We start from the raw sequence: 19,825 nt of genomic DNA on the forward strand, positions 1-19,825 counted from the left end.
TGCATTCGCGGTCCTGCAGCGCCACCTGCCGGCGGCTTTGGGGCAGCGCGCGGGCTCCTCTTGACCCCCCCCAAACCAGGGACCCCCCCTTCTGGGACACCCCCAAAAACAGGGACCCCCCCTCTGGGACCCTGTTCTGAACCCCCCCAAATCAGAACCCCCTTTTCGGGGACCCCCTACGCCAGGGACAACTCTCTGAGACCCGGTTCTGACCCTCCCAAACCGGGACCGTCCCCATGGGACCCCCCAAACCAAAACTCCCCACTTCGGGACCTCCCCCAAACCAGAACCCCCCTCCTGGACCCCATCTTGACCCCCCTCTAAATCAGAACCCCCCCAAACCAGGACTCCCCCACTTCGGACCCCAGCTTGACCTCCCCAAACCCCGGATCCCATTCGTGACCCCCCCACACTGAGTCCCCCCCAATCCCGGACCCCCCTCTGGGCCCCCCTCCAACCCCAGGGAACCCCCGCTTGGTTCCCCCACACCCCTCCCTGGTGACCCCAACCCCTCCTGTGGTCACCGCACCCCGAAATTGTCCCCTCAAAACTCGAGGGACACCCCAAACTCTGTTTCCCGGCCCCCCCCCCCCCAAATCTGGGGGGCTTCGGGGGGGCCACCCCGGGCAGACATTGATGGATGGGACCCTCCAGAACCGGGGGGCGCAGCTGGCGGAGCTCCCGTGTCCCCCCCTAGGGGGATCCACAGATGTCACCGCAGCTGGGACCCTCCACCAAAGTGTCCCTGGTGTCCCCTGGGTGTCCCCCGGCCTGGATGTCACCCCCTCAATGGGTGACAAAAGCTCGGTGGGACCCCCCCCGTCACCCCAAAACCCGCCCTGGGTGGGACAGGGGGTGGCGGGAGGAGGGGGGACACACTCTGGGGGCCCCCAAACCGGAGACACGCGCGGGTGGGGTCCCCCAAAGGGCCCCCCAAAGCTCAGCCCAGTCCCCTGCTGTCCCCATCACTGGGGGGGGGGGGAGTTCAGTGTCCCCTCTGTGTCCCCTCAGTGTCCCCTCAGTGTCCCCTCTGTGTCCCCTCTGTGTCCCCTCTGTCCCTCGCCATGGCGACCCTGGGTCACCCCCCGCTCCCTCCGCAGCCCGGGGCGAGCGAGAACAAAGAGGAGGAGGAGGAGGAGGAGGAGCGCGAAGGCCCCGGCGGTGACAGCTGGTGCCCCCCGGGTGACACGGGGACAAAGGCAGCGCTGCCGGGGACAAAGGGGCTGAGCGGGGGCCGGGAGGGGGACAGGGCTGGGGGACAGCGGCCCCACAAAAACCCCACAGCGGTGTCCGAGCAGTGCGGGGGGTTTGGGGGGCACGGAACAGGGGAGGGGAGTTCTGGGGTGCCCGTTTTGGGGTGCCCGTTTCGGAATGCCCATTCGGGCGGCCTGTTTCAGGTTGCCCGTTTTGAGATGCCCCTTTTGGGGTGCCCATTTTGGGATCCCTGTTTCAGGTTGCCCGTTTCGGGGTGCCCCTTTTGGAGTGCCCGTTTCGGGGATGGCTGTTTTAGGGTGCTCGTTTTGGCGTGCCCGTTTCGGGGTGCCCATTTCAGGATGCCCATTTCAGGGATGGCTCTTTCGGGATTCCCATTTCGGGATTCCCATTTCGGGGTTCCCATTTCGGGGTTCCCATTTCGGGGTCCCCATTTCGGGGCTCCCCCAGCCGCACCAATGCATGGCTCGGTTCTCCTGCCCGCCGCGTTTTGCCTCGGACGCGGGGACAGGAAGGGGAAAATCCCCCGGGGTCGGGGGCGACTCCGGTGTTGGGGTGCCAAGAACGGGACACCCGGGACCCCCCCCAAACATTCGGGACCCCCCATTCGGCTCCGGCATGTCCCCCTCTCCCCGCGCGGAGCTGTCGCCGCCGCGGTGACACATCGGTGACACATCGGTGACACATCGGTGACACATCGGTGACACATCGGTCCCCGGGCGCGCGGGGGCAGCTGCGGCCCCGCTCCGCGCTGATTTAACGAGGAAATTTGGGAGCTCTGGAGCAGCTGCAGCGTCTGCCCTGGGGAAAGAGCGGGGACAGGCGGCAGGGGGGGGTTTGGGGGGACTCGGGGCAGAGCGGGGGGGTCCCTGTGCTGTCCCCACCCCACTGGGGACATCGGCGGAGCGGCTGCTTGGTGCTAAAAATTTGGCTGGGAGGGGATGGAGGGGGTGAGGAGAGGGAGGAGGAGCGCCCCGAGACGGGACAGGGATTTGGGGGTTCGGGAATGCGAGGGAGGAGCGGGGGGAGAGATCGGGGAGGATGGGGAGAGGGATGGAGAGAGGGATGGAGAGAGGGATGGAGAGAGGGATGGAGAGAGGGATGGACGGAGGGATGGATGGAGGGACAGATGGACACAGGGATGAAGAGGAAGATTGGGGAGGAATGGAAGGATAGAGGGAGAGGGATGGACAGAGGGATGGAGAGAGGGACGGAGGGAGGGATGGACAGAAGGATGCAGGAAACAATGCCAGGAGAACTGGGGGGGACACAGTGATGGATGGATGGATCCGTGGATGGATGGACGGACAGACGGACAGACGGGGAGTGCACCGGGCAAGCAGGGCCGGGTGGCGCGGGGGTGGCCGCGGGGACAGTTGGGGACAGCAGGAGGGGGCCCAGAGCCGCCCCGCAGCTGGCGGGGCCCCGGCCCGGCCCCCGGCGTTAATGGAGCGAGCGCGGCTGTCAGGGATGCGGGGACAGGGCCGGGACAGATGGAGGGACCTTAATTGGTAATTAAATCCCTCCCTGGCAGGTGAGATGGAGCAGCAGCCGGCCGGGAAGGGGGAGGGGAGGTGACACCGCCAGCGGGGGGAGGTGACACCGCCAGCGGGGGGAGGTGACACCGCCGGGGTTCCCATTCCCGGTCCTGTCCCACCCCTTTGTCCGGAGCAAACCCAGCCCTGACCCCCCCCAGGCTGGTGACAGTCACAGCACGGCAGGGACAGGGACCCGTGAGGGACCCCGGCTTTTGGGGGGGGCTGGGACTGCAGGTCCCTTCTGTCCCTTCTGTCCCTCCAGTCCTTGTCCCCTCCGTGCACACCCCGTGGTCTTTGTCCCGTCCACCCACGTGTCCCTTTGGTCTGTGTCCCCCCTCTTTCCATGTCCTCTCAATCCCCACATCCCCAATCCCAATTTCCCTCCATTCCCTATCCCAATTTCCCCACATCCCCAATCCCAATTTCCCTCCATTCCCTATCCCAATTTCCCCACATTCCGGGGAGTCCCGGGGGGTGGTCAAGGCTCGGGGGTCCCGGAGGACAAAGGCGCTTTATGGCCCGACCCTCCCCAAATGTCATCGCTACGGTGACACTGGGGACGGTGACCCCCAGCCCCCCCGGGCCCCCTCCCGGAGCCCCCCCCGAGCCCCCCCGGAGCCCCCATCCCCACCGGGGACCCTCCGCGGCTCCCGGCTCCGAGCGCGGCCGGCCGGCAGTGACAGGCGGCGGGTAATTAATGAGCCCGTTAATCACCGTTAGCGGGGTAATGAGGGGCTCCCCGAAGCGCGGCTGTCACCGAGCGGGGAGGGGGGGACAGGGACAGGAACAAGGACGGGGACAGAGACAGGGACAGGAATGAGGGACAGGGACAGCGGCAGAGACAGGGACGGGGACAGGGACAGGGATGGGGACAAGGACACAGGAACAGAGACAGGGACAGGGTACGGGGACAGGAATGAGGGACAGGGACAGGAATGGGGACGGGGATGGGGGACATGGATATGGACAGGGGCAGTGACAGAGACGAAGATGGGGACAGGGATGGGGACAGGGACAGGGACGGGGACAGGGATGGGGACGGGAACAGGAACAGGGACAGGTACAGGGGTGGGGACAGGGACAGGTGTGGGGACAGCCCCAGCCCCATTGGACCCCCCCAGCCCCACTGAGGACCCCCAGCCCTGTGTGGGGGCGGTCCCACAGCAGAGCCGGACCAATGCTCGGCTGTGACGCCTCAAGGGGGCGGGACCTATCGCGACATCAACCAATAGCCTGACAGTGTGGGTGTGGTCAATCAACTGCGTCACAGGGCGTGGCAGCCCCGCCCCAAATCCTCAGCGGGGCTCCCGCCCAGTCCGTCCCAGTTCGTCCCAGTCTGGGCGGGGTTTTTGGGGGTCGGGGCTGATTGATGGGGTCCCAGCGCTCTCTGCGGGCTGGGCCAACGAGGCGCAGCGACAGCGAGCGGTGTCACCGCGCCGGGGACAGCGCCCATCAATCACCCGCTCTGCGGTGACATTCAAACGCCATCCCCCCCTCCTGGGGCCGGGGGCTGCTGCGACCCCACCGCGACCACCCAAAGGACGGGGCCCTGAGCCCACCCGGAGCCGCGGGTGTCCCCGTCACTGTCCCCATGGCTCGCAGACCCCCGGGTACTTCACAGGGGGCTAAGGGGGTCCCAGCCCAGCTCCAGCTCTCTCCCCCCACTCTCCTGTTCCCGTCCCTGTCCCCATCCCTGTCCCTGTCCCCATCCCAATCCTTATCCTTATCCCCATCTCTGTCCCTGTCCCCGTCCATGTCCTTGTTCCCTGTCCCTGTCCCCATCCCTGTCCCCATCCCTCTCCTTGTTCCCTGTCCTTATCCCTGTCCCTGTCCCCATCCCTCTCCTTGTTCCCCATCCCTGTCCCCATCCCTGTCCCCATCCCCCTCCGCATCTCCTCCCCCCACCTCAAACCCGGCTCAATTTGAAACAAAATTTGTATTTATTCACCAACACCCCCAAACCCAGCAGCGCCCCGGGGCTGGGCAAGGGGTCTGGGAGGGTCAGGACCCCCTTGGGGACCCCCCCTGTCCCTTTGGGGGTCACACATTGATTCCCATCAGGTTCACCGGGCGCCCCCCGTAGCGCTTGGAGATGTCGGCCTCGATCTGCAACAACACCGGGGGGGGCTCAGCGCACCCAGAGGGCACAAAGAGGGGGGTCTGGGGGGGGGATTTTTGGGGTCCCTCACCAATTTCTGGAGCTCCTTGATCCTGTCCTGCAGCTGCTGGAGTTTGGGCTCCAGGGCCGCCTGCTCGGCCAGGGCCTGGTGGCGCTTCTGGGCCAGCGTGTCCCTCTTGGCCAGCAGCAGCTCGGCCTGGAGCAGCTTCTGCCGCAGCAGCGCCGTCACCCGCTCCACGTACCTGGGGACAGAGGGGACAGACGGGGTGACACTGAATGGCATGGGGACACCTGGGTCACACTGAATGGCATGGGGACAGCGGGGTCACACTGAATGGCATGGGGACAGTGGGGACAGACGGGTGGCACTGAATGGCATGGGGACACCTGGGTCACACTGAATGGCATGGGGACAGCGGGGTCACACTGAATGGCATGGGGACAGTGGGGACAGACGGGTGGCACTGAATGGCATGGGGACACCTGGGTCACACTGGATGGCATGGGGACAGCGGGGACAGAGAGGTGACACTGAATGGCATAGGGACAGCAGGGACAGAGGGCTGGCACTGAATGGCATGAGGACAGTGGGGTCACCTCAGTCACCCCTGTACAGCCCGGGGTCACCTGGGTCACACCGCATGGCATGGGGAGAGCAGGGACAGAGGGGGACAGAAGGGGACACACTGAATGGCATGGGGACAGTGGGGACAGAGGGGGACAGAAGGGGACACACTGAATGGCATGGGGACAGTGGGGTCACCTCAGTCACCCCTGCACAGCCTGGGGACAGCTGGGGTCTTTAACGGCTATTTTAGGGTTTTGGAGCTGTTTTAGGGCTATTTTAGGGGTTATTTTAGGGCTGCTTTAAGGCTGTTTTCAGGCTATTTTAGGGGTGTTTTCAGGCTATTTTAGGGATATTTTAGGGGTTATTTCAGGGTCTATTTTGGGGCTGTTTTAGGGCTATTTTAGGGCTGTTCTGGGGCAGTTTGAGGCACCTGGGCGAGGCGAGGATCATGCAGAGGTGCTGCACGCTGCGGGAGCAGAGCTGGGCCAGCAGATCCCGCGTTGTGGCCAGCAGGGCCCGCACTCGCTCGCTGCTCTGGCCCTGCAGCACGGCCGGGGCCAGCTGCAGTTGGCTCATGGCCACCACATCGGCCTCGTCCTCCATCTCCAGCAGCCGCTGTGCCAGGAACAGCTCCAGCTGCGGGGACACGGCCAGGAGTCACCGCCAGGGCCACCCCGTGGCTGCGGGGCGGGTGCCACCCGTGTCCCCTGGTGGCCACCTCCATCAGCTCGTCGATGAACTGGTTCCGAGTCTCGGCGTTCTCCAGCAGGGTCAGCGCGTCAGAGCCGCGGGCCACGCCCTCGGGGGCTGGGGGGGACGGGAGGGTGGGCTGGGACCCCAAACCAGCTCAGGATCACCCCACGGCACCCAAAAACCCTTGGCCAGAGCCAAAAAACCCTGCCCAGAGCCCCAAAACCCCTGCCCAGAGCCCCAAAAATCCCTTGCCCAGAGCCCAAAACCCCTGCCCAGAGCCCCAAAACCCCTGCCCAGAGCCCCAAAACCCCTGCCCAGAGCCCCAAAACCCCTGCCCAGAGTCCAAAATCCCTGCCCAGAGCTCCAAAACACCTGCCCAGAGCCCAGAAATGCCTGCCCAACACCCCAAAACCCCTGCCCAGAGACCACATCCCCAAATCCCTCTGGGATGAGCTGGGAATGAGGGGGGCCAGGATGGGACCCCAAATCCAGCTCAGCATCACCCCAAATAATGGGGAAACCCCAAAAAACCCTGCCCAGAACCCCAACCCCACCCCAAACTCCTCTGGGGTGTCCAGGGGCAGTGGGAGTGGGAATTTGGGGGGGTGGGAGTTGCTCACCCTCAGTTCCAGCCTCCACCACTGTGATTGTCCCCTCCTGTCCCCCTCCATCGCCCCAGTCGATGCCATCATCCCCCTGAGGGACAAAAGGTGACACTCGGTGACATCAAGGAGGATTTGGGGACACAGGGACACCCCTGGGGATGTCACCCACCTGGGGACTGGGCTCTGCTGTGATTGTCCCCTTCTCTCCATCGCCCCAGTCGATGCCATCGTCTCCCTGAGGGACAAAAGGTGACAAAGGGTGACATCAGGCAGGATTTGGGGACCCAGGGACTTCGCCCCAATTGATGCCACCATCCCCCTGAGGAATAAAAGGTGACAAAGGGTGACACAGGGAGCATTTGGGGACACAAGGACACCTGGGGATGTCACCCACCTGGGGACTGGGCTCTGCTGTGATTTTCCCCTTCTCTCCATCACCCCAATCGATGTCATCGTCCCCCTGAGGGACAAAAGGTGACACAAGGTGACACAGGGTGACACAGGGGAGATTTGGGGACACAAGGACACTCGGAGATGTCACCCACCTGGGCACTGGGCTCCACCGTGATGCCCCAGTCGATGTCCCCGCCCTGGGGCGGCTCCGCGGGGAAATCCCCCCAATCGATCTGCGGGAAAAGAGCCCCAAAATCCCCCCCTACCCTGAGCCACGGCCCGGCCCCAAAACGGCCCAGCGGGGCCACCCGGGGTCCCCCGTGTCCCATCCGGGACCCCTCGTGTCCCCCCCCCGGACCCACCGTGTCCTCGGGGGGCGGCTCCGGTGCCTCCCGCAGCTCCGGGCGCTGCAGCAGCCGCGGCTCCTGCCCCGTGCGCCAGCGGAAAACCGAGGAGTTCCCGTGGAGCTGAACGTGGCGGAGCAGCGGCAGCACCGAGGCCCCGGGGCTGCGGGGACACGGCGACATGGTCGGGGGTGGGGACATCATTGGGGATGGGGATATCAGGGATGGGGACATCAGGGATGGACGGGGACATCGTCAGGGGTGGGGACATCATTGGGGATGGATGGGGACATCATCGGGGATGGGGATATCACTGGGAATGGGGACACTGGGAATGGATGGGGACATCACTGGGGATGGGGATATCAGGGACGGGGACATGGGGCACGGGGATGTCACCAGGGGTGGGGACATCAGGGATGGATGGAGACATGGGGCATGGGGATATCAGGGATGGGGATGTCATCAGGGCAGGGGACATTGGGCATGGGGACATCAGGAATGGATGGAGATATCAGGGATGGGGACATCGGGATGGGGACATTGGGGATGGATGGGGACATCAGGCATGGGGGGACATCAAGGATGGGGACATTACTGGAGATGGGGACGTCATCGGGGATGGGTACATTGGGCACGGGGACACTACAGCATCCCCAGCACCAGGGGTTTGAAGGAACCAGGAGCTGGTTTGGGGCTGATTTGGGGAGCTGGGGCTGTTTCAGGGGAGGTGAGGGATGTTTTGGGGCTGTTTTGGGGCAGTTTTGAGGTGTCAGGGCTGTCCCCACCTGTCACACACGAAGGCCACGCTGGCCTCGTACAGCTCGATGGCGTCCCCGAGGGCGCTGGCGCCGTCCCCAACGCGGGACAGCAGCGACGGCAGCGCCTGCACCTGAGCCAGCAGCTCCCGGCGCACGTCCTCACCCTGGGGACACCGAGGGGACACTTGGGGACACCGAGAGGACACTACAGGGGCACCTGGGGACACCGAGTGGACACTTGGGGACACTACAGGGACAGACTGGAGACACCTGGGGACACTTTGGGGACACTCTGGTCCCAGTGTGACCCCTCGGGGGAGCTGCTTTGAAGGGTGGGGATGGTTTAGGGTCTATTTGGGGCTGGTTTGAGGCTATCTCAGCCCCTTTTGGGGCTATCCCAACCCCGTTTGGGGTCATCCCAGCCCCATTTGGGGTCATCCCAGCCCCATTTGGGGTCATCTCAGCCCCATTTAGGGTCATCCCACATGCGTTTAGAGTCCTCCCAGTCCCATTTCAGCCTCTCCCATCCCCATTTCAGGTTCTCCCATCCCCATTTCAGGCTCTCCCATCCCCGTTCCAGCCTCTCCCATCCCCGTTCCAGCCTCTCCCATCCCCGTTCCAGCCTCTCCCAGTCCCGTTCCAGCCTCTCCCAGCCCCGTGTGGCACTCACAGTGATCCCGTACTGGCGGCAGGAGCCCAGGAATCGCTCCCGGAGCTCGCTGGCCCCGAGCTGGCACTCGTCCTCTCGCCGTGCCAGCTCCTGCTGGGTCTGCTGGCACCGGCCCAGCTGCCGCCGCAGCGCCGGCACCTCATAACTGACACTGCGCCCCAGCAGGCTGGAGAGCTCAGCTGGGAGGGGATATCCCCTTTAAAACCAAATTATCCCAAATCTTCCCCAGCCCCTCATAACTGACACTGCGCCCCAGCAGGCTGGAGAGCTCAGCTGAGAGGGGGACAGTTCACTTTTAAAATTCAATTATCCCAAATCTTCCCCAGTCCCTTGGAACTGACGCTGCACCTCAGCAGGCTGGAGAGCTCGGCTCGGGGGGGACACCCCACTTTTAAAACCCAATTATCTCAAATCTTCCCCTTTAACTGATACACACATTCCCATCCCCATTTCCCATTCCCCATTCCCCATCCTCATTCCCCATTCCCCATCCCCATTCCCCATTCCCCATTTCCCCATTCCCATCCCCATTCCCACCCCTGCTCCCCCCTCACCCAGGTAAGCGTTCTCCTTCTCGTAGAGGGACACGATCTCCTGCCAGTCCTGGGGACCAACAGCAGGGTCAGGAGGAGAAGGAGGAGGATGAAGAGGAGGAGGAGCAGGAGGAGGAGGAAGAGAAAGAAGAGGAAGACGAGGATGAATAAAAAGAGGAGGATGAGGAGGATGAGAATGAGGTGGAAGAGAAGGAGCAGGAGGAAGGAAAGAATGAGGCAGAAGAGGAAGAAGAGGAAGAGAAAGAGGAGGATGAGGAGGAACAGGAGTAAGAGGAGAAGTTGGAGAATGAGCAGGAGGAGGAAGAAGAGGACGAGGAGTAAGAGGAAAAGGAGGATGAGGAGGAAGAGGAGGAGGACAAGGAAGAAGAGGAGGAAGAAAAGAATGAAGAGAAAGAGGAGGATGAAAAGGAGGAGGAGAAAAAAGAGAAAGAGGAGGAAGAGGAGGGAGGGGAGGAGGAGGAAGAGGAGGAGGAAGAGGAGGGTGCTCCCACCTTCATCCTCTGGGACGAGTAGCGCCCAAAGAGGTTCTTGGTGGAGGCCTCGGTGCCCTTGAGGATCTCCACGATGCGCAGGCAGTGGAAGTAGTGCAGGACTGGGGGAGCAGGAATGGGGTCACCAGAGGGGCTTTGGGGGACCCGGGGGGGCTTCGGGGGGATCCTCGAGAGGCTCTTGGGGGTTCCTGGGGGCGTTTAGGGGATCCCCAGGAGGTTTTAGGGGATTCCCAGGAGGTTTTAGGGGATTCCCAGGAGGTTTGGGGGGATTCTTGAGCTACCACCACCCCTTGGTGAACAAATCCCGGGGGTGACCCCCCCCACCCCAAATCCTGGCTCTCCAGCAGGGGATCCATCCCCAAATCCCAATCCCCACACCTCAAATCCTAAACCTCAAATCCCAAACCCCAATCTCAGACCCCAAACCCCAAATCCCAAACCCCAGACTCCAACCCGGCTCACAGGAGCCCTGGAGCAGCTCTCGGATTTCGGGGTGCTCGGGCATGTCCCAAACCCCAAACCCCAAATCCCAAACCCCAAACCCCAATCCCCGCTCACAGGAGCCCTGGAGCAGCTCTCGGATTTCGGGGTGCTCGGGCATGTCCCCCAGCGCCGCCTGGATCCGCTCCCGCACCTGCTGCACCTGAGCCTGCCAGCGCCGCCCGCAGTGCCGCCGGTCCAGCAGCCAGTCTGGGACAGGACAGCGACATGGGGACAGCGACAGCGACATGGGGACAGCGACATGGGGACAGCGACAGCGACATGAGGACAGCGACATGAGGACAGCGACATGAGGACAGCGACATGGGGACAGCGACATGGGGACAGGGACATGGGGACAGCGACAGCGACATGGGGACACAGACAGCGACATGGGGACATGGACATGGGGACAGCGACATGGGGACAGTGGGGACATGGGCTGTGGACAGGGACAGAGGAACATGGGGACATGGGCTGGGGACATCCCTGGGCTATGGGGACACAGGAATAGCGGGGATATGGGAACAGGGACAGTGGGGACAGGGACAGCGGGGACACCCCCGGGCTCTGGGGACATCCCCAAGCTAGGGGCATGGGGGACAAACACTTGGAGGAATTCCCGAGCCTTTTCCCAAACCCTGGGAGGAATTCCCAGTTCTGGAGGGAAAAGGAGGGATTTGGGAGCCAAACCCCGGGAGGAATTCCCGGCTCTTCCCCCAGCTGGATGAGAAGGGAGGGGGTTCAAACACGGGAATAAATTCCCGGTTCTTTCCCCGGTTTGGAGGGAAATGAGGGATTGGGATAAACGGGATAAATCCCGGTTCCGTCCCCGGTTTGAAGGGAAAAGGGAGACGGGAGAGGCCAGACCCGGGGAGTCGTTCCCGTACCCAGGAGTTTGCTGGTCTGGATGTCGATGGGAACATTCTGGTAGTCCTGGGGAGAGACCTGGGGGAGGACACCGCAGGAGCTGCCCCACCGAAACCGGCACCGGCACCGACACCGGCACCGGCACCAGGCCCAGGCTGTTCCCGTTCCCGGCCCCTTCCCCAATCCCTTCCCCTTCCCCGGTCCCGGTCCCGCTCCGCACCTGCATCTTTCCCGTCACCGCCTCTCCACTTCCGCCTTCCCCGCCTCAGCCAATCGTTTTCCTCAAAGCTCGCGCCTCGGCCAATAAAAAAGCGCTCCGCCCAGAGGTCCCGCCTACTCACCAATCAGAGACAGCGGCGCGGAGGCAGCGCCACGTGCCGGCGTTCCGATTGGCTAGATGGAAAGGGCCGGGGTCGGAACGGACCAATCGGAGCGGGCGGTGGGAGTTCGAGGGTCCCAATCCCGGTCCCGATCCCAGTTCCAAACCTGGTACCAATTCTTATCCCAATCCCGATCCCGGCCATAATCCCGGTCCCAGTCCCAAACCTGATCCCGATCCCGATCCCAATTCCGGCCTTAGTCCCAGTCTCGGTCTCAGACCCGGCCCCAATCCCGGTCCTGGTCCCAAGGTGCCGCAGCACCGAGCCGGGATCCCCGGGATTCCCCCCCAGCCCTTCCGCGGGGCTCCCCGGGAGGCTCCGAGCAGATCCCAATCCCTGCGGGGATCTCCAGATCCCCCCCCCAAGAGGGGATCCCGGATCCCCCCCGATCCCTCAGGGATCCCCCAGAGCGGATCCCGGATCCCTCGTGGTCTTCTGGGAGAGTCAGAATTCCCCTGGAAACCCCGGAGACCCCAGAGGGGATCCCAGTTTTCTCGGGCATCGCTGGAGAGAGAGGCTGGAGCAGATCCCAAACCCTTCAGGGAACTCCAGCTGCTCCCAGAGAGGATCCCAGATCCCTTGGGAACCACGGGGTGCCCCAACACAGAGCCAGGATCCCCCTTGGACCCTCAGCAGCCGCCCCAAAAGGAACCCCGTCCATTGGAGACCCCTGGGAGGGGTCCTGGCGCAGACCCCAGATCCCTCAGGGACCGATAATCCCCTACAGAGCCAGGATCCCTCGGGATCATCCCCCGGGATCCACTCGGGGGGAGCAGCTCCAGCCCCCCGGGAGGGTCCCGGGGTGTCCCCGTGTCCCGGAGGGGCTGGGGAGTCCCCCCCGCGGGGACAGACCCCATGGGGACACGGTGCCGGTGACCGAGCAGGATCCCACCGGGAGCCGCAATTCCTCGGTTCCCGGTGCCCGACCCTCGTGCCACGGGGCCACGGCCACCGGACCTCGAGGCCACCGCGCCCCGGGCGTTGCCACGGCCGGTCCGCGGCGGTGACGGCCACCCAGGGCCACCTGAGGCCACCCAGGGCCACCCGCCCAGGGCTGGCACGGTTCCCTGTCATGAATATTCAGCCGCGCCTGGCCCGGCCCCACTGTTTGCTCCGGCAGGAGGGGTTTGGGAGCGGGTTCACCTTGACGGGAACACCGGGACAGCGGCAGGTGAGCGGCACCTGCCCGCTCTGCCCCCCCGGGACACCCCGGGATACCCCCGGGACATCCCCGGGACATTCCCAGGACATCCCCAGGACACCTGAGACACCCCCGGGATACCCCGGGGACGCCCCCGGGACCCCCGGAGGCGGCAGGAGCAGGTACCGGGATGGGGTGTCCGTGCTGGGATGGGATGTGGGAACTCCGGGGACACTCTGGGGACACGGCCGGGGATGGTCCCACCTGGCTGTGGCACGGGGAGGGGGCTTTGGGGACACAGAGGCCACCAGCGGGGTGGTGGCAGCAGTCTCTGTGCCCGTGTCCCCGTGTCCCAGAGGGAAAAGAGGATTTTTTATCCCCCCAAAACGATGCCGGAGGTGACATCGGGGAGGGGTAGTTGGTGGCTGAGCGCCACGGGGACACGGATGGGGACAGGGACGGGAAAACGGGGCTGTGCTGAATCCCGGGATGGGATCAAGGCCCTGGGAATGATCAGGGCCCTGGGAATCCCCTCCGTGCCCGCGGCCAGGGAAGCGCTGGGCTCGGGATCCGCCTTCCCTCGGTTCCTGCCCCGGGGCCACGCTCGGCTCCGGAGCCTTCCCGGAACCTTCCCAGGCCCCCGCTGCGCTCCCGCCCGGCCCCACCGGGGTCAGACGAGCCCTAAGCCCGGGGTGCGGCAGGTGGGGACCCCCAAGGCACCTCCCCGGTGCCACCTGCGCCACAGTTCCTGTTCCTGTTTGCTCAGCGCGCTCCCTCCCTGCCTGGTCGCTACACGTGGCTGATAAGGGCAGAGCTCCCGGCGCTGCCAGCGGCCTTTTCCCGGCTTTTCTCGGGAATTCCCGAGCCGTGGGACATCCACCCCCTGCCTCTACCCGCGGGGATCCCACCACGAGCATCCCATGGGGAGGAAGCGCCGCCTCCCTCCTCCAGCACCGGGAGGGCAACCCCGGGGAGGGACGAGAGAATTCCAGGAGGGAACACAATCCCCGAATCCTGTTCCAGGATGGCCGACGGGCACGGCTGGTGGAAGCTGACGTTCCTGCGGAAGCGCCAGGCAGCGCCCACGGTGCTGTACGAGAGCCCCGACGGGCACGGAGCACCGGGCGGGGACAGCGCGGAGGGGACGGGCCCGGAGGGGCCACCCGGCTACGCCGCCCGCCTGGAGAAGATCGTGGACAAGAACACCAAGGGCAAACACGTCAAGGTCTCGCACTCCGGGCGCTTCAAGGAGAAGAAAAAAGTGAGGGCGACGCTGGCCGAGCATCCCAACCTGTGCGGGGCCGGCGAGCGCGAGGAGAAGTGACCCCGGCGGATGTCGCCGCTCGGGGACGCGGAGCAGAGAGGACTCAGGGTGGAATTTATCTGTGGGATAATCCGGGAGCCTGCAGGACTGACCCCGGGGTAGAGCGGGGCCGGCGCTCCCCGTCCCTCCCCAGCTCCCCAGCGCTGACTGGTTCGTACTGGGATGAGGACACTCCCCCCATGCCTCTGCCCCAACCCCATTCCCAATCCCCTCCTCCCGTCACTTTTGGTCACTTTCGGTCACTTTTTGTGCCCCAATCCCCTTCTCCCGTCACTTTTGGTCACTTTTTGTGCCCCAATCCCGAGGGGCGCCGATGGCGCCTCCTTGCCGATGTCACCCCCGAGAGGGGATGCGACATTTCCCTGCCCCGAGGGAACGACCCTGCGGGACAAATCCCCCCCGCGGGAACCACGGAGCGCTCCCAGGAGGAGCCGCATTCCCCAGGGAGTCGCTCCCTGCTGCTGGAAAAGGGGAACCCACCCCGGGGCTCCTTGCGCCTGCTGCTAATTAACTGTGGTTAATAAACCGAGCCTGGGAGCGGAGGCAGCTCCGGGAGAGCTCCGAGGATCCCTGGACCCAGCCTGGAAGGGTGGGAAGGCTCCGGATTCCTCCGGGACGCGAGTGGGAGCGGGGCCATCCCGGGGAATCCCTGACCGGGTGAAGGAAGAAGAAGCAGAGGCGGATCCCGAAACTGGGCATGGAAAGGTGGGAAAACTCTGGATCCTTCTGGAATCTCTCTGAGAGCCATCCCGGGCAATCCCTGGCCCCCTGGACAAGGGGACACTCGGGGCTGGCCGGAGCCCGGGGAACTCTCCCAGCTCCGCAGGGCGCGGCCGTTCCGGAGCTCCGCAGCTCCAGCCCCTTCCCAGCTCCGCCAAAAGCCGGACGGTGCCAAAAGCCCGAGCCCAACCCCGGTTTCCCGGCACGGGGCCGGTGCCAGGGTCCCTCCCGGTCCCCACCCTCGGCTCTGTTTGCTCCCAGCCCGTTCCTTGTCGCGCTGGGATCCTGGGATCGTGTCCCAGCGGGAAGCGGAGGAGAGCGGAGCCCCCTCGGTGCTTTTATCCCCCTCCCCCTGGAATTTGGGAGACTCTTCGTGCGACATCGCCCTGTCCCCTCCTGTCCTTCCCAAGGCACAGCTGGGAGGGTCCAGAGGCACTCAGGGGACCGTGACAGTGGCACAAAGGGTGCGTCAGCCCCGTGGCCACCGTCCCTCCATGCCAGGGCTGCACTGTCACCCCCAAAGACGGGAACCCCCCAGGACAGGACCCCCTTTGTGTCTCTGGGACAGCAAACACGGAACCGGGGAGGATTTTAGGGATTGGTTTCACCCAGGGCCGGGTCCAGGGCTGGGATTCCCGGCAGCTCCGGCTGCCCCGGGAGAGCCCGGCCCTGCCTGGGTAAATATTAACCCGATATTAACTCAAAGCCTTGGCGCCTCCACAGAAATCCAGATTTATATTTTTCCAAGCAGCTGGAGGAGGGGACGGGGTGAGGGTTGGGGTTTCACGGCTCTGGGACAGCGGAGACACGATTTAAGTTAATTAAACAACAGCAACAATGGATTGGGAATTGAACGCATTCCAGGATTCCAGCTAAAACATGGAGAGAGGCGGCAGCGGCCGGACAGGGACAGGGGGGTCACAGCCGGACCCTGCACAGTCATTAACACGATTAATTAACCACCAAGAGCCACTGGAGATGGATTTGGGGACACATCAGGGATAGGGATGAGGGCAGCTCCGAACCCATTTCCCAGCACACTACCAGTGACAGGGACAGGGGGGTCACTGGGGTCACAGCCGGACCCTGCACAATCATTAACACGATTAATTAACCACAAGGAGCAGCTGGAGATGGATTTGGGGACACACCAGGCAGCTCTGAACCCATTCCCCAGCACACGATCAGGGACAGGGAGGGGTCACAGTCAGATCCTGCACAATCATTAACACGGTTAATTAACCACCGACAGCGGTCGCAGCCGGATTTGGGGACACACCGGGCTGAGCGCAGCTCCGAAGCCATTTCCCATCACACGACAAGGGACAGGGCGGGGTGGCGACACTGGCGACATTCCGGGGCCGTGCTCAGGGCGACAAGCGCTCGTAGACCCAGTCCCCGTGGGCCCGGTGGGTCATGGCCCCGAGCGGCGCCGCGCGGTCCCGCAGCCGCCGGAACACGATCCGGTCGTGCAGCCGGTTCGTTTGGCCCTGCCAGAACTCCAGCACCTCCGGCTCCACGATGTACGCGCCCCTGGAAGGGTCACCCGGGGGTTCAGGGGGGATTTGGGGGGGATTTAGGGGGTTTTGGGGGGGGTTTTGGGGGGCTCAGCCTCCCGCGCTCACCAATAGTCCGGCCTGGGCACGGTCGTGTCCCGGTACCGCTCCTCCAGCTCCGCGTTCTTCTTCCTCAGGTGCTGCGGGGTGGGGAGGGGGAACAGGGAGAGTGAGCGGGGATTCCCCAAGGATGATCCCAAAGGGAATGGGAACAGGGAGAGTGAGCGGGGATTCCCAAAGGATGATCCCAAAGGGAATGGGAACAGGGAGAGTGAGCGGGGATTCCCAAAGGATGATCCCAAAGGGAACGGGAACAGGGAGAGTGAGCGGGGATTCCCAAAGGATGATCCCAAAGGGAACGGGAACAGGGAGAGTGAGCGGGGATTCCCAAAGGATGATCCCAAAGGGAACGGGAACAGGAGAGAGTGAGCGGGGATTCCCAAAGGATGATCCCAAAGGGAATAGGGGAGAGTGAGTGGGGATTCCATCCCTTATCCCAATGGGAACAGGAGAGAGTGAGCAGGGATTCCTAAAGGATGATCCCAAAGGGAACGGGAATGGGGGAGTGAGCAGGTATTCCTAAAGGCTGATCCCAAAGGGAATGGGAGGGTAAGTGGGGATTCCCAAAGGATGATCCCAAAGGGAATAGGAACAGGGAGAGTGAGCAGGAATGCCATCAATCCCAAAGGGAATAGGGAAGATGAGTTGGGCTTCCATCAATCCCAAAGGGAAAAGGGAGGTGATCAGGGATTCCATCCCTGATCCCAAAGGGAATGAGGAAGGTGAGCAGGGATTCCCAAAGGCTGACCCCAAAGGGAACGAGAACGGGAAAGGGAAGGGTGAGCAGAGATTCCATCCCTGATCCCAAAAGGAATGGGGAGGGTGATCGGGGATTCCCTAAGGCTGATCCCAAAGGGAACAGGGAAGATGATCAGGAATTCCATCAATTCCAAAGGGAACAGGAGGGTGATCAGGGATTCCATCGATCCCAAAGGGAACGGGGAAGGTGATCAGGGATTCCATCAATCCCAAAGGGAACAGGAGGGTGATCAGGGATTCCATCGATCCCAAAGGGAACGGGGAAGGTGATCAGGGATTCCATCGATCCCAAAGGGAACGGGGAAGGTGATCAGGGATTCCAGGGCCCCGCTCACCTCCCGGTCGGGGATGACGGAGCTCTGCCTGCTGGCCAGAGCCCCGATCTGGCTGCCCTTGGGGCGGGACTGGAAGTAGCGATCGGACTCCTCCTCCGGCAGCCGCTTCACCGAGCCCTCGATCCGCACCTGGCCCGGGCAGCCACAGCTCCGGAGGGGCTCCCGAGCACGGAGCCGCCCCATTCCCTGACTTTTCCACCCCAAAAATTGCAAGGATCGCATCCCTGGTGGGGACCACCATCCCCTGGGCTCGGGCCAGTGGCTCCAAAGGAGCTCCCGAGCACGGAACAATTTCATTCTCTGACTTTTACACCCAAAAACCGCAGCCCCAGGCCCCCAACCCTGGCTCACCCCATCCCCAAATTCCCACCCCATTCCCAGGACCCCCATCCCGGGGACCCCTCCTCACCTGCCGGCAGAGCGGCTCCCAGTAGAAAACGAGGGAAGCGAAGGGATTGGAATCCTGGCAGGAAGAGGACGGAGCTGTCGGCACAACCACGCTGCTCCCAGATCCAAGAATTCGGGATTCCATGGGATTTGCCCCAAAATTTCTCTCCCCCGGCTCTCACCAGCTCCAGAAATCCGGGATTTATCGGGATTTACTCTCCATATTCCGCCCCCCAGCCCTTCCCTGCTCCAGGAACCCAAGATTTACTGGGATTTTACCCCCCCAGCTCCAGGAATCCGGGATTTATCGGGATTTATTTATTGGGATTTATCGGGATCTCCCCCCAGCCTCACCAGCTCCAGGAATCCGAAATTTATCGATCAGGCTTTATCGGGATTGATCGGGATTTATTTATCGGGATTTATTTGTCGGGATTGATGGGGATTTATCGATCGGGATTTGTCGGGATTTATTTGTCGGGATTTATCGATCGGGATTTATCGATCGGGATTTGCCCTCACCAGCTCCTTGCCCTTCCTGCTCTCGTAGTTGGTGAAGAATCGGAACCCGTCCTGCCCGAACCCCTTCAGCAGCACCATCCGGGCCGAGGGTTTCCCGTCCCTGCGCGGGGACCGGGGTGAGGACAGTGCCCAGGGACCCCGCCACCCCCCGGGTGACCCCTGGGCCACCCCCGGGCCACCCCCGTGTCACTCCCGTGCCACCCCGGTGTCCCCCCCGTGTCCCCTCCATGTCACCTGGTGCAGGTGGCGAGGCACATGGCGTTGACCTCGCCGATGCCGGGACACTCCAGGGCCTCCTGGAACCAGGCTCGGAACTGCTCGATGGGGTCAAGGGACACCAAGTGCCGCTCCTCGAAGGCCTGGGGACACGGGGGTGACACGGGGGGGCGGGTGACTCCCTGGGGACACTGTCAGGGGGGATTTGGGGACATTGGGAGGGTGGCATCGCGCTCGAGGGCACGGACAGCATAGGGAGTGCAGCAGGTGAGAGGTGGGGGGATCCCAGGTCTTGGGGACATCCTGGTGGTGTCACCCTGGCTGGGGAGGGGACCCCCGAGCCTTGAGGACATCCTGGGGGTGTCACCCTGGTCCCCGAGCCTTGGGGACACGCTGGGAAGCGGCTGCGTGGGAGGTTACCCTGCTTGGGGGTGACACCCTCGAGGAAAGGGGGGGGTTCCCCGGGCCTTGGGGACATCCTGGGGGCTCCCCCCGGTGCCAGGACCCCCGGGTCCCCCCGGGTCCCCCCGCCCCACCTCGGTGTCCCCCCGGTAGCTCTTCCGCAGCTCCCCCAGCTCCATCGCGGCCGAGCGGAGCCCCCACCATGCCGGGGGCGGGGCTAAGAGCGGCCACGCCTCCTCCTCGTCAGCCAATAGGGAGTGGCGGAGAGAGCGCGCCTCTGAGAGAGCTGGCAGCTCATTGGAGGAGATGGAGGGGGCGGGGCCAAAAGACCCGGAAGTAATGTGGGAGCACATGGGGGGCTCTTAAAGGGGCAGCGACCTCGGGAGGGGGACACGGGGACATCGAGGACAAGAAGGGGACACTGGGGACACACAGGGACACCTGAACATGGGGACGGTGGGCACAGAGAACTGGGAATGGGATAGTTGGGCCTCGGGAGGTGGTGACAAGGGGCTGGGACATGGCAGGACAGGGATTTGGGGACATTGGGGACAGGGAAGGTGGGGATGGGACAAGGGACAGGAATCTGGGGACAATTGGGGACACAGAAGATGGAGATGGGATGGATTTGGGCCAAGTGGTGACAAGGGGCAGGGGCTGGGAGATGGTGGGGACAGGAATTTGGGGACATTGGGAATATGGGGATGGGACATTTGGGATGACAA

General features: G+C 63.7%; 3 protein-coding genes across 7 annotated transcripts; 1 reads left to right on the plus strand and 2 right to left on the minus strand.

Moving 5' to 3' along the window:
- Positions 1-4,671: 4,671 nt before the first annotated feature.
- Positions 4,672-11,602, minus strand: CDK5RAP3 (CDK5 regulatory subunit associated protein 3). Of its 4 annotated transcripts, none has more exons than XM_088179614.1 (16): positions 11,519-11,600; positions 11,319-11,376; positions 10,507-10,870; positions 9,949-10,049; positions 9,458-9,506; positions 8,904-9,082; positions 8,261-8,397; positions 7,491-7,635; positions 7,281-7,361; positions 7,126-7,195; positions 6,905-6,966; positions 6,751-6,826; positions 6,156-6,244; positions 5,868-6,073; positions 4,940-5,111; positions 4,672-4,856 (listed from the first exon to the last, which is right to left on the minus strand). In XM_088179614.1, the coding sequence occupies exons 2-16, from the start codon at positions 11,352-11,354 to the stop codon at positions 4,791-4,793; spliced, it is 1,833 nt and encodes a 610-aa protein (XP_088035740.1). In that variant the 5' UTR covers positions 11,355-11,376; positions 11,519-11,600; the 3' UTR covers positions 4,672-4,790. The 4 variants fall into 4 exon arrangements, with proteins under 4 accessions (XP_088035740.1, XP_088035743.1, XP_088035741.1 ...); XM_088179617.1 differs by having other exon boundaries at positions 6,905-6,970; positions 7,130-7,195; positions 10,507-10,638; positions 11,519-11,598; XM_088179615.1 differs by having other exon boundaries at positions 6,905-6,970; positions 7,130-7,195; positions 11,519-11,597.
- Positions 11,603-12,822: 1,220 nt separating this feature from the next.
- PRR15L (proline rich 15 like) lies at positions 12,823-15,703 on the plus strand. Its single transcript, XM_014892971.2, has 2 exons — positions 12,823-13,001; positions 13,843-15,703. Exon 2 carries the CDS (start codon positions 13,844-13,846, stop codon positions 14,141-14,143), a length of 300 nt encoding a protein of 99 aa, XP_014748457.1. The 5' UTR covers positions 12,823-13,001; position 13,843; the 3' UTR covers positions 14,144-15,703.
- PNPO (pyridoxamine 5'-phosphate oxidase) lies at positions 15,582-19,359 on the minus strand. 2 transcript variants are annotated; one of them, XM_088179414.1, is made up of 7 exons: positions 19,235-19,359; positions 18,717-18,841; positions 18,483-18,582; positions 17,983-18,145; positions 17,574-17,702; positions 16,489-16,559; positions 15,582-16,396 (listed from the first exon to the last, which is right to left on the minus strand). In XM_088179414.1, the coding sequence occupies exons 1-7, from the start codon at positions 19,277-19,279 to the stop codon at positions 16,175-16,177; spliced, it is 855 nt and encodes a 284-aa protein (XP_088035540.1). In that variant the 5' UTR covers positions 19,280-19,359; the 3' UTR covers positions 15,582-16,174. The 2 variants fall into 2 exon arrangements, with proteins under 2 accessions (XP_088035540.1, XP_014748458.1); XM_014892972.2 differs by having other exon boundaries at positions 17,983-18,036; positions 19,235-19,358.
- Between the last annotated feature and the right edge of the window lie 466 nt (positions 19,360-19,825).

The sequence above is a fragment of the Sturnus vulgaris genome, chromosome 27 (assembly GCF_052056855.1).
Source record: "Sturnus vulgaris isolate bStuVul1 chromosome 27, bStuVul1.hap1, whole genome shotgun sequence".
NCBI lineage: Eukaryota > Metazoa > Chordata > Aves > Passeriformes > Sturnidae > Sturnus > Sturnus vulgaris.

Excerpts from the sequence above, each read along its gene's own strand:
- PNPO (XM_088179414.1), bottom strand. The coding sequence starts at position 19,279 with ATGGAGCTGGGGGAGCTGCGGAAGAGCTACCGGGGGGACACCGAG. Across the intron at positions 18,583-18,716 it reads TGCCTCGCCACCTGCACCAG|GGACGGGAAACCCTCGGCCC; the intron begins GTGACATGGAGG and ends GTCCCCGCGCAG. Across the intron at positions 16,397-16,488 it reads GTGCCCAGGCCGGACTATTG|GGGCGCGTACATCGTGGAGC; the intron begins GTGAGCGCGGGA and ends TGACCCTTCCAG.
- PRR15L (XM_014892971.2), top strand. The coding sequence starts at position 13,844 with ATGGCCGACGGGCACGGCTGGTGGAAGCTGACGTTCCTGCGGAAGCGC.
- CDK5RAP3 (XM_088179614.1), bottom strand. The coding sequence starts at position 11,354 with ATGTTCCCATCGACATCCAGACCAGCAAACTCCTGG. Across the intron at positions 10,871-11,318 it reads CCAGACCAGCAAACTCCTGG|CCCATGTCCCCACTGTCCCC; the intron begins GTACGGGAACGA and ends CCCTGTCCACAG. Across the intron at positions 8,398-8,903 it reads GCCGCCAGTACGGGATCACT|GGTGAGGACGTGCGCCGGGA; the intron begins GTGAGTGCCACA and ends CGGTGTCCCCAG.